The 14,134-nt window shown below is 50.6% G+C and overlaps 1 protein-coding gene and 1 pseudogene across 1 annotated transcript in view; one reads left to right on the top strand and one right to left on the bottom strand.

The window, feature by feature from the left end:
• The window catches only part of LOC144935783 (XK-related protein 6-like), a 55,484-nt gene extending 41,744 nt beyond the window's left edge, over nucleotides 1-13,740 (top strand). The window contains exons 2-3 of the mRNA XM_078862526.1: nucleotides 8,949-9,145; nucleotides 11,902-13,740. Coding sequence (XP_078718652.1) covers nucleotides 8,949-9,145; nucleotides 11,902-12,866 — 1,162 coding nt within the window. The 3' untranslated portion in view covers nucleotides 12,867-13,740. The remainder of the gene's footprint in view (nucleotides 1-8,948; nucleotides 9,146-11,901) is intronic.
• LOC144935942 (U6 spliceosomal RNA) lies at nucleotides 8,083-8,151 on the bottom strand (annotated as a pseudogene).
• Nucleotides 13,741-14,134: the final 394 nt, after the last annotated feature.

Below are 14,134 nucleotides of genomic sequence, written 5' to 3'. Positions count from 1 at the left end.
GCCGAGGAGATGCACCTCGCACATCGCCAGGAACTGCCGGCTGCGCGTTGGCAGTCCGCCAGGAGCTCCTGCGAACTACAGCGTCAACTTCTCCTTGTCCCGAGGACCACAGGCGAGTCACGACGCATCATGCACATGGTCGTTTCATTCCCATCACTCATCCGCGCCATGTTGCCTGTAACCGCTCATCCCGGCAGGTTGTATGATGATAGTAAATGGTGTGCGTTGGCGTATCGGGCGTTCGGTGCTGCGCCGGGTTCGTCGGACGCTATGGCGTTTATTCAGGGAGTAGAGGTCCGTGTGGTGATCGACACGGGTGCTTCGGCTATCCTCATTTCATTGCCGACTTTTTATTCTTTGCCGGCCTCACCCCGGCCGCTAGAGCAGGTGGACGGGCCATGTATTGCGGAAAATGGTGGTAGTCTTGGGATTGTGGGTCACATGATTGCTACTATACAAATAGGGGATGTACGCATGGATGGCCCTGTGTTGGTTACCACGACTTTGGCCATGTCGTGCTTATTGGGCACGGATTTCTTGCGCAAGATGCCCCTTAACATTCGCCTAGATAAGGGCTGTCTTGAGATGCCATCGGGGCAGCGTCTAGAATTCTGGAAAACTTCTACGAAATATACCGCCATCAATGCTGTTGTGTAGGCTATGGTTAGCCACACGGTACGCGCTCTGCCAGCCACGCAGATGCTTGTGCCATTACGGCTGCGTAAACACTGGCCCTTGGTGAACCCAGCGGAGGGAGTCTTGTTGACCCCCTCGAATGTGGTGTCGCGGACACCTTCTTTGGTGGGGGCATTGACCGTGGTGTAAGCGAATAGCGACCCTTTTATTCAAGTTGTTAATGCAGGGCATACTCCGATTGTTATTCAGGAAGGCGGCCGTGGGTACGGAACACAGGGCATGCATGTCAGGGGGATTGGTACAGGCTCGACCGGTATGCGATTGCTGAACCTGAGTGGCTGCGGCGGTTGTTTGAGGAAAATCGGGATTTGACAGCCGAGCAGCGTGTGTGACTTCGCCGGCTTTTGCATGAGTTCAAGGATGTTTTCAGTGACGGCAAATACGATATAGGCCGGACAACCCTATTACAGCATCATATTGATACAGGGGACGCACCTCCGATTCGATTGAACTCCCACAGGATGAGCCCGCATGAAAAATATGGCATTCGTCAGACGGTGGACGAGATGTTGGCGCAAGACATTGTTTCTCCCTCCACCAGCCCTTGGGGGGTGCCCATTGCATGGGTGGAAAAAACCCGATTTTTACAGCGGCGGGCATCGGGTTTTTTCTTTAATACAATTAAACCCGATTTCGGGGAATTAAAACCTGGTTTAATGAATACTAAACTCTGATAGGCTTAGGCTGCTTCCTCGTCGGTGCTGCTATCTTACTCGGGGCCGTCGGGCACGGGGTAGTCGTAGAATGCGGCGGGCAGGTTGGTCTTGATGAACACGAGCTTCTCCACAATCGTGGGCGCCAGTGAGTTCCTTTGCTTGGAATGGATGAAGCCCATCGTTGAGAAGTGCGGGTTCTGCAATTTAAACCAATTAAACCGGATTTCTCCCAATCTCAGATGATCGGGTTTAATATAAAAAGACAATTAAACCCGATTGTAAAAAACCCGACTGTGCCACCCTTGGCCAATTGTGTTAGTCAAAAAGTGTGACGGCTCGTTGCGATTTTGTGTGGATTTTTGAAAACTTAATAAGGTTTCTGTGGCGGATGTGTATTCGCTTCCGTGCATGGATGATTCTTTGGACGCCTTGTCCGGTGCGTGTTTCTTCTCGACCCTCGATCTTTTGTTGGGATTTTGGTAATTGCCTTTGGATGAGGAGTCAAAACCAAAGTCGGCTTTTCGTACACCGCAGGGGTTTTATCACTTCAATGTATTTCCGATGGGACTCCACTCTACGCCGGCCACCTTTCAGCGCCTTATGGAACTGGTTTTGTTGGGATTGCAATGGGAATCGTGTCTTATTTATTTAGAGACGTGATTGTTTTCAGGCGAAATTTCGATGAACTATTTCAGCGGCTGCGCTATGTTTTCTCCCAGGTGCGGGACGCTAAATTGATATTCAAACCACAAAAATGTAATTTGCTACAGACATCTGTTAAGTAATTGGGTCACGTGGTTAGCGCGTCGGGAGTCGCTACTGACCTGGAGAAGACGAGCTGTGTGCGCACGTGGACAACCCCCAAATCAGTGTCGGAGGTCTGCAGCTTTGTGGGCTTTGCCTCGTACTACCGCAGATTTGTTAAGAACTTCGCAACGAACGCGAAACCGATCCATGAGTTAACAGCTAAGAGACACAAGTTTAATTGGAGCAAAGCACAGCAGGATTGCTTTGAAGCACTTTGTGACGTTCTAGCCAATGCACCACCGCTTGTTTACCCGGATTTCTAAAATACATGAATTGGTGGCATTGGACGTTCATCCTCGACACGGACGCGAGTGATACGAGCATCGGCGCCGTCTTGTCCCAGGTAATCGACAAAGTGGAGAGAGTATTGGCATATGGCAGCCATGTTTTGTCCCCTGCTGAGCAGAGGTATTGTATTACTAGCCATGGTCCACTTTATGCAGTTGTATCGTCCATATTGTTACAGGAGGGACTTCTTTGTCCGATCTAACCATGCTACTCTCTGCGTGTGGACCAACCCTCCGGCCAAATGGCCCGTTGGAGTATAGGAAAGGGACCCGCCACATTAACGCGGATGCGCTGTCACGCCTGCCGCCGCCACCCGACTCATGCAAGTGCGTTACGGGCTCGTCGCGATGTGGGCCGCCATTACAGATGGCCCTGGGTACGGTCGCCGCGGCCGTTATTGGCCAGATAGGCAAGGTGCGCACGCCAGACGATCGCATTATGGGGCTCGACCTCAATGAGTGGGGACCCCTGCAGGTAGCGGAATTCTCCCTGTTCAGGTTGCGGTGCCGGACTTCCCGGACGCCAGGGTCAGTTTAGTGCCACTTTTTATGGCTCGTGGATGGACTCCTCTTGCGTTAGGACGTCGAGCTTCAAAGGGTTTGCATTGTTGTGCCCACAAGCCTGCGAGGCAAACTTGTACACACTGTGCACGATAAATTGATGCATTTGGGAGTTAAGAAAACGTCATTGACTTTATAGAAAGATTTCTATTGGCCGGGTATGGACAATGATGTGCACTTGTTCATTAAAGCTTGCCCTGAATGTGCACATCGGAAGGCGCCCGCGCAACCGTACACGGTGCCGCTGCAGTCCATAACAGTTTCTCGAGTCAACAAATTGGTGGGATTGGACATTTTGGGTCCATTTCCCGTTACCCAGAGGGGGCACAAATATTTGCTGTTTGGGGTTGAGAATCTCACCCGGTGGCAGATGGCGTGGCCGTTGGTCGACCAATCGGCGGCATCCATAACCTTTCTGCAGGGGTATGTGCTGGACAAGGGTGCACCAGAGCAATTACTCACTGACCAGGGTAATTTTTTTTAAAGGAAGTGTGTGATTCCCTTAGCACAAAAAAGATTCGGACTTCCCCATACCACCCACAGACAGACGGGATGGTTGAGTGCTTACATCGAACCTTGACATCCATGTTGTGTCAGCAAGTTAATGCGGCACAAACCGACTGGGATTTGCACATCCCGAGCGTTCTGGCCGCCTACAGATTGGCCCCACATGCCTCGATGGGGTATTCACCCTTCTATATGATGTATGGGCGGGAGCCTGAGGCTGCGGCGTTAATGAAATTGGGCGTGCGTCCACCGGGTAAGGCATCGGCCATGCCGGTTCCCATGCAGGTGACCCTTGAGCAATTGAGGGAGGCTCGTGAGGCCTCCATAAGTAATTCGGCATGGCGTCAGGCGGCCAACGAGTGCTTGCGGGGTACGCAACCTTCATGCGATCTGTGGCGCCAGGGTGACAAGGTGTGGCTCCATTGTGCCGGTGGGCACGTCACCCAAACTACATCGCCCGTGGAAAGGGCCGGTAGAGGTCATTGATGTTCGTTGACCCAAGTGCGTTCGTATTCAATTCGGGCAATGCTGGTGGTATGTACACCCGTCATGAATTATGATGCGTCATCTCCCATCCCGAAACGGCCTGTGTCAGATGCGTCCGACGAGCCTGTCACGCCGCCCCGAGCGGACGCGCCTCAGGAGCCTGGTTCCCTTTCGCCCACAGAATCGTGCCGACTAAGGCAAGGTGAGTCAACCGGCCGGCCATTGGAATCCGAGGTGAAGGACCAGCCGCAGCAGGGTTGCTCGTTTTGGCGCGACCGGGACCCACAAGAGGCTCACGGTTCATTGAGAAGGAGACACGGCTCTCTGACGAGCGCTGAGCCATCTTTTCCCCCGGCTGTGTGGGACCTGGTTTGTGGTGACGGACCGGCAACAGGAACCCGCTGATGGAGGACTGTTTTTCATTGAGGAATGCGGGAGCGTTCAAAGAGACAGACTGCATTGCACACACCTGTATATACACGCGTACAGTGAGGGAAAAAAGTATTTGATCCCTTGCTGATTTTGTACGTTTGCCCACTCACAAAGAAATGATCAGTCCATAATTTTAATGGTTGGTCTATTTGAACAGTGAGAGACAGAATAACAACAAAATCCAGAAAAACGCATTTCAAAAATGTTATAAATTGATTTGCATTTTAATGAGGGAAAAAGTATTTGACCCCCTCTCAATCAGAAAGATGTCTGGCTCCAAGGTGTCTTTTATACAGGTGTAATGCGAGCGTAAATGGGCTTGTTGCTGGCCTCTGGTCCAATCACGCGGCCCGGGGCATTGGGGGGCGGAGCCTGGTCTGCGGGGCATGTGGGAGGGGCCACCTTTCACCTCGGCTCCAATGGGAGGCGAGGTCAATGGGGGGGAGCCAGCGAGGTAGTATGGGAAGGCCGGATCTGACGATCCGGGAGGCGGGAGTCAGGGTCACGTGGGGGGAATGGATATAAGGGGAAGCCCGGAAGAGATCGGGGCAGTCGGGGAAGTTAAAAGGCTGAGCCACGTTGGGTGGTGAGGAAAAGATCCGCGCCATTGGCCACGTGGCCGAAGGACCTCAGCACGCTGTCGGCCAGCGGTGTGCGGAGTGCGGGAATAGAGGAGCTAACGGAGGAGCGTGCGTGGCACGCGAGAGAGCGTGCGTGGCACGCGAGAGAGAGCGTGCGTGGCACGCGAGAGCATGCGTGGCACGCAAGAGGGAGCGTGCGCGGGGCGTGCGCGAGACGACACTGATCCGGGAGAAGGCCAGTGGGGTGCGGAGAAGAACCTGAATAAAAGACAAAAGGAGACCAGCAGTGCCTGACGGAGTCTTTTATTACACAGGTAACGAGCTGAGATTAGCACACTCTTAAAGGGAGTGCTCCTAATCTCAGCTTGTTACCTGTATAAAAGACACCTGTTCACAGAAGAAATCAATCAATCAGATTCCAAACTCTCCACCATGGCCAAGACCAAAAAGCTCTCCAAGGATGTCAGGGACAAGATTGTAGACCTACACAAGGCTGGAATGGGCTACAAGACCATCGCCAAGCAGCTTGGTGAGAAGGTGACAACAGTTGGTGCGATTATTCGCAAATGGAAGAAACACAAAATAACTATCAATCTCCCTCGGCCTGGGGCTCCATGCAAGATCTCACCTAGTGGAGTTGCAATGATCATGAGAACGGTGAGGAATCAGCTCAGACCTACACGGGAGGATATTGTCAATGACCTCAAGGCAGCTGGGACCATAGTCACCAAGAAAACAGTTGGTAACACACGCCGTGAAGGACTGAAATCCTGCATCGCCGGCAAGGTCCCCCTGCTCAAGAAAGCACATATACATGCCCGTCTGAAGTTTGCCAATGAACATCTGAATGATTCAGAGGACAACTGGGTGAACGTGTTGTGGTCAGATGAGACCAAAATGGAGCTCTTTGGCATCAACTCAACTCGCCGTGTTTGGAGGAGGAGGAATTCTGCTTATGACCCCAAGAACACCATCCCCACCGTCAAACATGGAGGTGGAAACATTATGCTTTGGGGGTGTTTTTCTGCTAAGGGGACAGGACAACTTCACCGCATCAAAGGGACGATGGACGGGGCCATGTACCGTCAAATCTTGGGTGAGAACCTCCTTCCCTCAGCCAGGGCATTGATAATGGGTCATGGATGGTTATTCCAGCATGACAATGACCCAAAACACACAGCCAAGGCAACAAAGGAGTGGCTCAAGAAGAAGCACATTAAGGTCCTGGAGTGGCCTAGCCAGTCTCCAGACCTTAATCCCATAGAAAATCTGTGGAGGGAGTTGCCAAACGTCAGCCTCAAAACCTTAATGACTTGGAGAAGATCTGCAAAAAGGAGTGGGACAAAATCCCTCCTGAGATGTATGCAAACCTGGTGGCCAACTACAAGAAACGTCTGACCTCTGTGATTGCCAACAAGGGTTTTGCCACCAAGTACTAAGTCATGTTTTGCAGAGGGGTCAAATACTTATTCCCCTCATTAAAATGCAAATCAATTTATAAATTTTTTGACATGCGTTTTTCAGTTTTTGTTGTTGTTATCCTGTCTCTCACTGTTCAAATAAACATACCATTAAAATTATAGACTGATCATTTCTTTGTCAGTGGGCAAACGTACAAAATCAGCAGGGGATCAAATACTTTTTTCCCTCACTGTATTTATTGCTGTTTTTATATTGTTCTTGTTGCTGTTGTGTTTTGCTGTTACAACCTGTCACAGATTCGCGCGTTACTTAGTTGTTTATAAGGCTAGCCGGGACGGCTAGATTTTTCATCAGGGGGATGTGATGTCATGGAGTAACGCGCGCGGGGGGGGGGGTTACAAGCGGTGTGCACGCATATGCGAGTTACGGACCGTGAGGTCGCATCAGGACGAACAGGTGTGGTGAGAGAGAGCAACGGAAAGGAGACGGCTAATTAAGATGCATAGCAGTGATTGGCTGGCTGCAAATGCAGGCTCGGAACAGGCGCCAGGCTGACGGGAGATTGAGGCGATAACGGCGGAAGCCACGGGCGTGAGGCGACGGGAGGTCGCCAGCTTAATTAATGAGGAGTTAATAAGGAGGGGGGTGAATACGGGAGTGTGAGAGAGAGGGAGTTGAGTTGGTCGGAGTGAAGACAAGAGGAGAGACGAGAGAAGTCCAAGGCCCCGGTCTCCACACCTCGCCCTCTCCAGCGGTGACGGCTAAACCCCCTCTGGAGGCAAGGGCGAGGTTGGAGATGGGGAGAAAGGCTAGCAGTAGAGAAGATAGCAGAATATATAGCCGAAGGCTAGCAGTAGAGAAGCTAGCATAGTATATAGCGGAAGGCTAGCAGTGAAGAAGCTCGCAGAGTGTATAGCGGAAGGCTAGCAGTGGAGAAGCTAGCAGAGTGTATAGCGGAAGGCTAGCAGTGGAGACGCTAGCAGAGTGTATAGCGGAAGGCTAGTAGTGGAGAAGCTAGCAGAGTATATAGCGGAAGGCTAGCAGTAGAGAGGCTAGGAGAGTGAGAGAGCAGGCTAGCAGTAGAGAGGCTAGGAGAGTGAGAGAGAGCAGGCTAGCAGTAGAGAGGCTAGCAGAGTGAGAGATAGCAGGCTAGCAGTAGAGAGGCTAGGAGAGTGAGAGAGAGCAGGCTAGCAGTAGAGAGGCTAGGAGAGTGAGAGAGAGCAGGCTAGCAGTAGAGAGGCTAGGAGAGAGAGAGCAGGCTAGCAGTAGAGAGGCTAGGAGAGTGAGAGAGCAGGCTAGCAGTGGAGAGGCTAGGAGAGTGAGAGAGCAGGCTAGCAGTGGAGAGGCTAGGAGAGTGAGAGAGCAGGCTAGCAGTGGAGAGGCTAGGATAGTGAGAGAGCAGGCTAGCAGTAGAGAGGCTAGGAGAGTGAGAGAGAGCAGGCTAGCAATGGAGAGGCTAGGAGAGTGAGAGCAGGCTAGCAATGGAGAGGCTCGCAGAGTGTACGGTAACAGGCTAGCAGTGGAGAGCCTAGCAGAGTGTACGGTAACAGGCTAGCAGTGGAGAGGCGAGGAGAGTGAGAGAGCAGGCTAGCAGTGGAGAGGCTGAGAGAGTGAGAGAGAGCAGGCTAGCAGTGGAGAGGCTGAGAGTCCTTGCGCAGGGGCCATGCTAATCTTCTCTGTATCGTTCCAATTTTAGTGTATGTACTGCCGGAGCAAGAGAGTGAGAGAGAGAGAGCAGGCTAGCAGTGGAGAGGCTGAGAGAGAGAGAGCAGGCTAGCAGTGGAGAGGCTGAGAGAGTGAGAGAGAGAGCAGGCTAGCAGTGGAGAGGCTGAGAGAGTGAGAGAGAGCAGGCTAGCAGTGGAGAGGCTGAGAGAAAGCAGAATGAGCGAAGCGGGCGAGCAGCGCAAGCGGAAGAGTTCCGACGGAGTCACGTGGTGTTGACCGCGAGGAGTTCTGTTCAATAAAAAGTGACACAGGAGAAAAAGCTGTCCGCGTGAAATAAAAGCACTACATATATGTGGCATGGAGTAGAACGGTGGCACGAAGTTCGTTCACTGCACTATGAATCCATCGATCCGAGTTTGATTCCTGGCCCCCGCTAGCGTAAGTGGCGAGTGATATCTGAACCGACCACCCACCGCACCCTTCACAAACCCGCCACTGAACCAGCACGGTGAAGTAGGGTTATAAGCAACGTCTATGAGCAACACGGCATGGGGAGACCTTCATTCACAACGGGCAGTAAATGATCATTTAAAGTATTTGTAATGTTGTGTGCAATAGGTTCACGCGACCCTTGCGGCTGTGAGAGACAAGCCACGTTCACCATCGCATCAAAGAAGCGACGCTTGCAAAATAATCGCAACCCTGAATCTTTTCACAATGCAATCTATCGACTCACCAGGGAGGTTTGGCGGAAGGTGAACCCACTGAAACCCTCCAGCGCAGACGATGCGCAAATGTCCTTGCGTTTTCTTTTAACAAATATAACTTGTTGTGGGCACCGGCTGCAGGTACATTCGCGTGATATACCTGGGCATACAGAGCCGTCGGCGCAAGGACTACCAGCATCGCTTCGAGTGGGCCATGAACTACGAGTACGCAGACGCCAGCATCCTGCGCCTGGTGGAGAGCTTCCTGGAGAGCGCACCCCAGCTCGTGCTGCAGCTCTGCATCATGCTGCAGCACAACCGCGCAGAGACCGTGCAGTGTGAGTATAGTGGGGGGGGGGGGCAGCAGGCCGGCCCCTGCCCCGGCCAGCCCCCCACTCCCCGCCAAAGAACCGTTACTGTGCTAATCGGGCAGATTAAGGCACCCGTTGCCGTATACAGTGAGGGAAAAAGTATTTGATCCCCTGCTGATTTTGTACGTTTGTCCACTGACAAAGAAATGATCAGTCTATAATTTAATGGTAGGTTTATTTGAAGAGTGAGAGACAGAATAACAACAAAAAAATCCAGAGAAACGCATGTCAAAAATGTTATAAATTGATTTGCATTTTAATGAGGGAAATAAGTCAACTGCAGAACATTATTTATCGCAACCACTGGTCTCTTTGCAGTGGTACCTACGCAAATGCAATGCGTTGAGAGCAGTGAATAGTTTTTACATGCTCAATCTATTGAATTGGGTCCGTTGAAAATACAATGTTGACAGGTGCTGACAACAAGTGCCAACGCTGCAGTCAGTTGGGTTTGTGGCTTGTTATCCTGAATTCGTCAGTGATAAAGCTCGAGTATTAACAGTGTCAAATATCTCACTGGTGCGCATGTGATCAGAAAATTTAACATTGCGTCATTACACTTTGGTGCTTAGTACTGTACATTCAACTGACATTCATTTTCACATACATGTTAAGTCATGTCTCATGACGCTTGCCTGTGATGTTAATTTTTGTATTATACTTATATATTAGTCTGTTGCTTGGGGTATTTTTTTGCATGCTATTCTGATCACAATTTTCATAAAAACTATATCAGATACATAAAACAATGCTGCCATTGAAAGTTCAGATCTGGCCAGGCTGTTGTACTGAAATCAATTAAATTTAGGATATTCGTAAGCATCGGACTCATTACTGCAGAGTGGGCCTCTGAATAACAAACGCCGATTCATCCAAATAGTATTGACACAATAAATATCGTCGGCTGTTATTCTTTGCTAGAGATGACACGTAAGCACGACGATTCCTGGAAATGTTGGCCCCTGGAAAGATAGAAGGGAACACAATACATCCGTGCATCCCACGACTCGATAGTAAGAACCCCCACCACCCCACTCCGCCCTAATGGATGGCACGTGACTAAGTGCACGCGAACCGTGATTAATCCGTTTTACCGAGTGCAGGAATTGGTTGTCCCGTGTCTGGCTGCATCTGTCGCTCGGCCGGAAGGTTACGCAGACCCGGTTTATAAATAGCTCTTTCTGAGTGTGCTGCTGAGAATCCCGGAAGTGGCATCCCAACGGGGCTTTGGCTTTCCATTAGTCTGACTGACGGTGAGACAAAGCGGAAACCTAAGATTAGAGGCAAAAAAGTGACATCCTGAGCAGGGTGTGGCGTGGGGGTTGCGCTGAGTGGGATGAGTGCAGAGTGGGAGGGATGGGTCTGGTTGGGATGACCATGATGATGTTACGCTTTTCATGACAGTAAGTGTATACAGTATGCGTTAATCTCAACCACGACCGCTTAGAAACACAACAATTAAGACGGTAACGCCTCGTTCCCGTGGATGTCTCATTACGTAAATCACCAAAACGTTTTTCGCACAATCTATTAGTCGGACAGCCTCCTGGGGTGACGTTTAACGGCAGCATTGGTTCAACGCAAGCAAATCCTGGACCGATTTGAGCATTAATTGTCTCGTCAGCAGAGTCGGGCTCGCTGGAGTCAATGCTGGTGAACTGCTAGAATGTTTTAGTGGGAAGGATTTTCCCTCGGTTAGATATGGCTCCTCGTTCGACTCGGGACTATAGAAGATATAACATAAAATTATCGTTATCGTCGCTTTCAAGGACATAAGTAGCAAACTAAATAAATAAGCAGACAATACTGGTATGTATTCTTTAAACACGTGAAATATATTTTATTTAAAAAAAGTTACATTCATCGCTAGTTTTAGTTATGAATTTTATTTTTTACAAAGAAATTCCAGCCATTCCCATCGACCAAATGATGAAGACCTCCCCACACCATGTTGGTCATGGGGGGATATTTAACCATACTTCACCCCACTGGTCAGTGCGTGTTGGTGAAGGGGAGAGCAGGACCGGTTATGATATCACTTGCTGCCAATGTTAACGTTGGCCGGGAATCAAACTCGGGTCACACGGTTTGCTGAGCTTCGGACGCAGGATATTAAATATAATCATTGTTCTATGTTAGATTGCTGTGCCTGGGTGGTCACGAAAATATCTTGTGTTTAGTCCAACAAAGCACTTTTATAAACCTGTCATTTGGAGATTCATTTATCTCTGCGTTTGACCTTTCCAGAGCGGAGAGGAGAATGGTATTCAGTTCCTCAGCCCTGGCCCCGATGGATAAAGGTGCAACTTTGCCATTTAAAGGAAGCCGAAGCTTTTGAAATTATGAGTGGAGACCTCGACATTAATAAGACTATTTTCTTTAGAATAGAATGTCAGATTCCGTATCAGAGCAATGTCCAGTTTGTGCAAAGGGAAATTGTTGTTTTGCAGTCCTGAAATTATCATTGTTCATTCGCCACGTACAAATGTACACGCCATAAATACATATTCATGTTTTCATGCCAGTGTTATTAATTTAACGCCTCTTTATTCATTGCATCGGCGTTACAATTGCTTAGAAAATCTCCTTTATCGCAAACCGGTCGCAATGTTTCCGCAGAACTACGTCGGTGGTGTTGCCCGTTCGTCCCGGTAGCGCTCGTGGGCGTGCTTGTGCACGCGACCGCTCACCAGCGTTTGCCGTGTCCTCCAATCCTTGCGTAGGCATCTCAACAGCGGTCTCTCTGCTGTCCCTGAGCTGGGTCCTCGCCGCCTACCACAAAGCGCTACGGGATTCCCGGGACGACTGCAACCGAATGAGCTACAAAGGTGCTATGCTGCAAATCTTCTGGAGGGCCTTGACCATCCTCTCGCGCGTGCTCTCCTTCGCCCTGTTCGCCTCCATCTTTCAGGTGTACTTTGGCATTTTCGTGGCAGTGCACTGGTGCGTCATGACCTTTTGGGTCATCTACGGCGAAACGGACTTTTGCACGTCGAAGTGGGAGGAGGTGCTCTTCAACATGGTGGTGGGCATTGTCTACATCTTCTGCTGGTTCAACGTCAAGGAGAGCCGGTCACAGCGGCGAATGGCTGTGTACTACCTGCTCGTGTCCACCGAAAACTTCGCCCTCACCCTGCTCTGGTACTTTAACCGTGACAGGGCGGCCACGGAAGCCTTCGCGGTCCCGGCCCTTTGCGCCGTCTTTGCCAGCTTTTTCCTGGGCACCCTCTTCATGCTGCTCTACTACGGCTTCCTGCACCCGGACGGCCGCAAGTTCCGAGGGCTGCCCTTCTCCTGCTGTGCCCAGGTCCTCGACGGCGTCCCCATCCCGCCGGCGGCCGCCGAGGCCGCTGCAGCGGCCGCGGCAGGGGCGGCGACGGTGCCGCGTGCCGGGGGCGAGCGCGACGGCCCCCCGGGGACGTCGGCGCTCGGGGCCTGCGAGCCCGACATCTTTCAGGTGCGGCCCGCGCTGCCGCCCCCGTCGCCGCGGCCGATGCGCCATGAGGGGCCCATCATCCGCGTGGACATGCAGAGGAAACGGTACCCGGCATGGGACGCGCACTTCGTGGACCGCCGCCTTCGCAGGACTATCAACATGCTGGAGTACGCCACCCCAACGGTGGTGGCCATCCGCTACCGGGACCTTACGTTTGCCTACGAGCTCGTGGAGTACGAGACGAGCGTCTGAGCGGCCGGCTCGCCCCTCACGACCCACGGCTAGTGGCGGCTGCTTCTCTCGCGCGCACCGCTCATATTTTCAAGGTGCTTGTTTGGGAGGGAGAGAGATCTCGGCGGGGGAAAACAAAACTTTGTCCGGTAGTTTCGGCTTCAGTTTTTGTGCGGCTTGATAGAGGGTCCGTAACAGCCGTCGCTGCACCGTGGGGGAAGGGGGGTGGGGGGATGCACGGAGTGGAACGGCTCGCGCCGCAGTGCTGGTGTCGTTTCTCACGTACGTGCGCGTGACGAACTAATGCAAATTACTACGATTTCCATTGCAATACCACAAGTGATCCTAGTGCTCCCGAACACTCCGAATTACGCTCGTCGTGAGATTCATTCCCTGGTGTAATGTCACACAAACAAATCAAAAAGGTCTAAGGCGTGCAATGGTGTTTATGTGTGTCGGTTCAGCAGCAAAATAACTCGTAGCCTGAATGTTTCATTATGCTCAGTTTAAACCCGGGGTTATGACAAACAAGAACATTGGTGCATCCTCTTCAACCTTCGGCCATGGAATTGGCACGCGTCATCTATCATTGAAATGTGAGATGCGTGCCTGTGTGCGCGATACCTTGGAGCATGAACGTTAATTCCGCTTGAAAGTTATAGGGAACGAAGGGTGTGTGATTGGCACCCATCCCTTAGGCCATCTTGCCATTGAGTATCCAACCGTATCTGTTCTTCCATACCTCTCTCTTCTTTACCTTTTGTTTATTTGTGGCTTCATTTTGATCAATTTTGTTCCACCTTGCGTTGCATTCAATGCTTATCCCAATATGCCCTGTTCACAAAACCCCTGGTTTAAATTTTTAGGTGCTGTTTATAATAAAGCAAGTCTGATCTTAAACAGGCTCTCGGAGACGTCAATGCCACATATTTATTTGGTCTTGTTGTTTTTGAATATCTGTGGCCTTGTATATATTGAAAATGTGTGTAACTATCCGTGGTTGTAACAGTAACACTGTTCTCGTTTTAAAACCTACAGGTAACAAAAACTAAAGTGCAAGTCTTTATTCATTTCTATACACTTATAAAATGACACAATTCCAGATTACTTCTAAGTTTCCTTAGTATATGCAAACAATTCTCTTTTTCAATTCAATTTAAAATGAAGACATATCTTTTACTGAGGGTAACTTTGCATTGTGCACTTTATTTTATGATCGAATTGTTAGTCAAATGTACTTCACAGGAACTTTGCAAACAAACACACTTCTACCAATTTTGATAATTCAG

Source organism: Lampetra fluviatilis, chromosome 14 (genome assembly GCF_964198595.1).
Source record: "Lampetra fluviatilis chromosome 14, kcLamFluv1.1, whole genome shotgun sequence".
Lineage (NCBI taxonomy): Eukaryota > Metazoa > Chordata > Hyperoartia > Petromyzontiformes > Petromyzontidae > Lampetra > Lampetra fluviatilis.
This window is presented reverse-complemented; position numbering and strand designations above follow the sequence as displayed.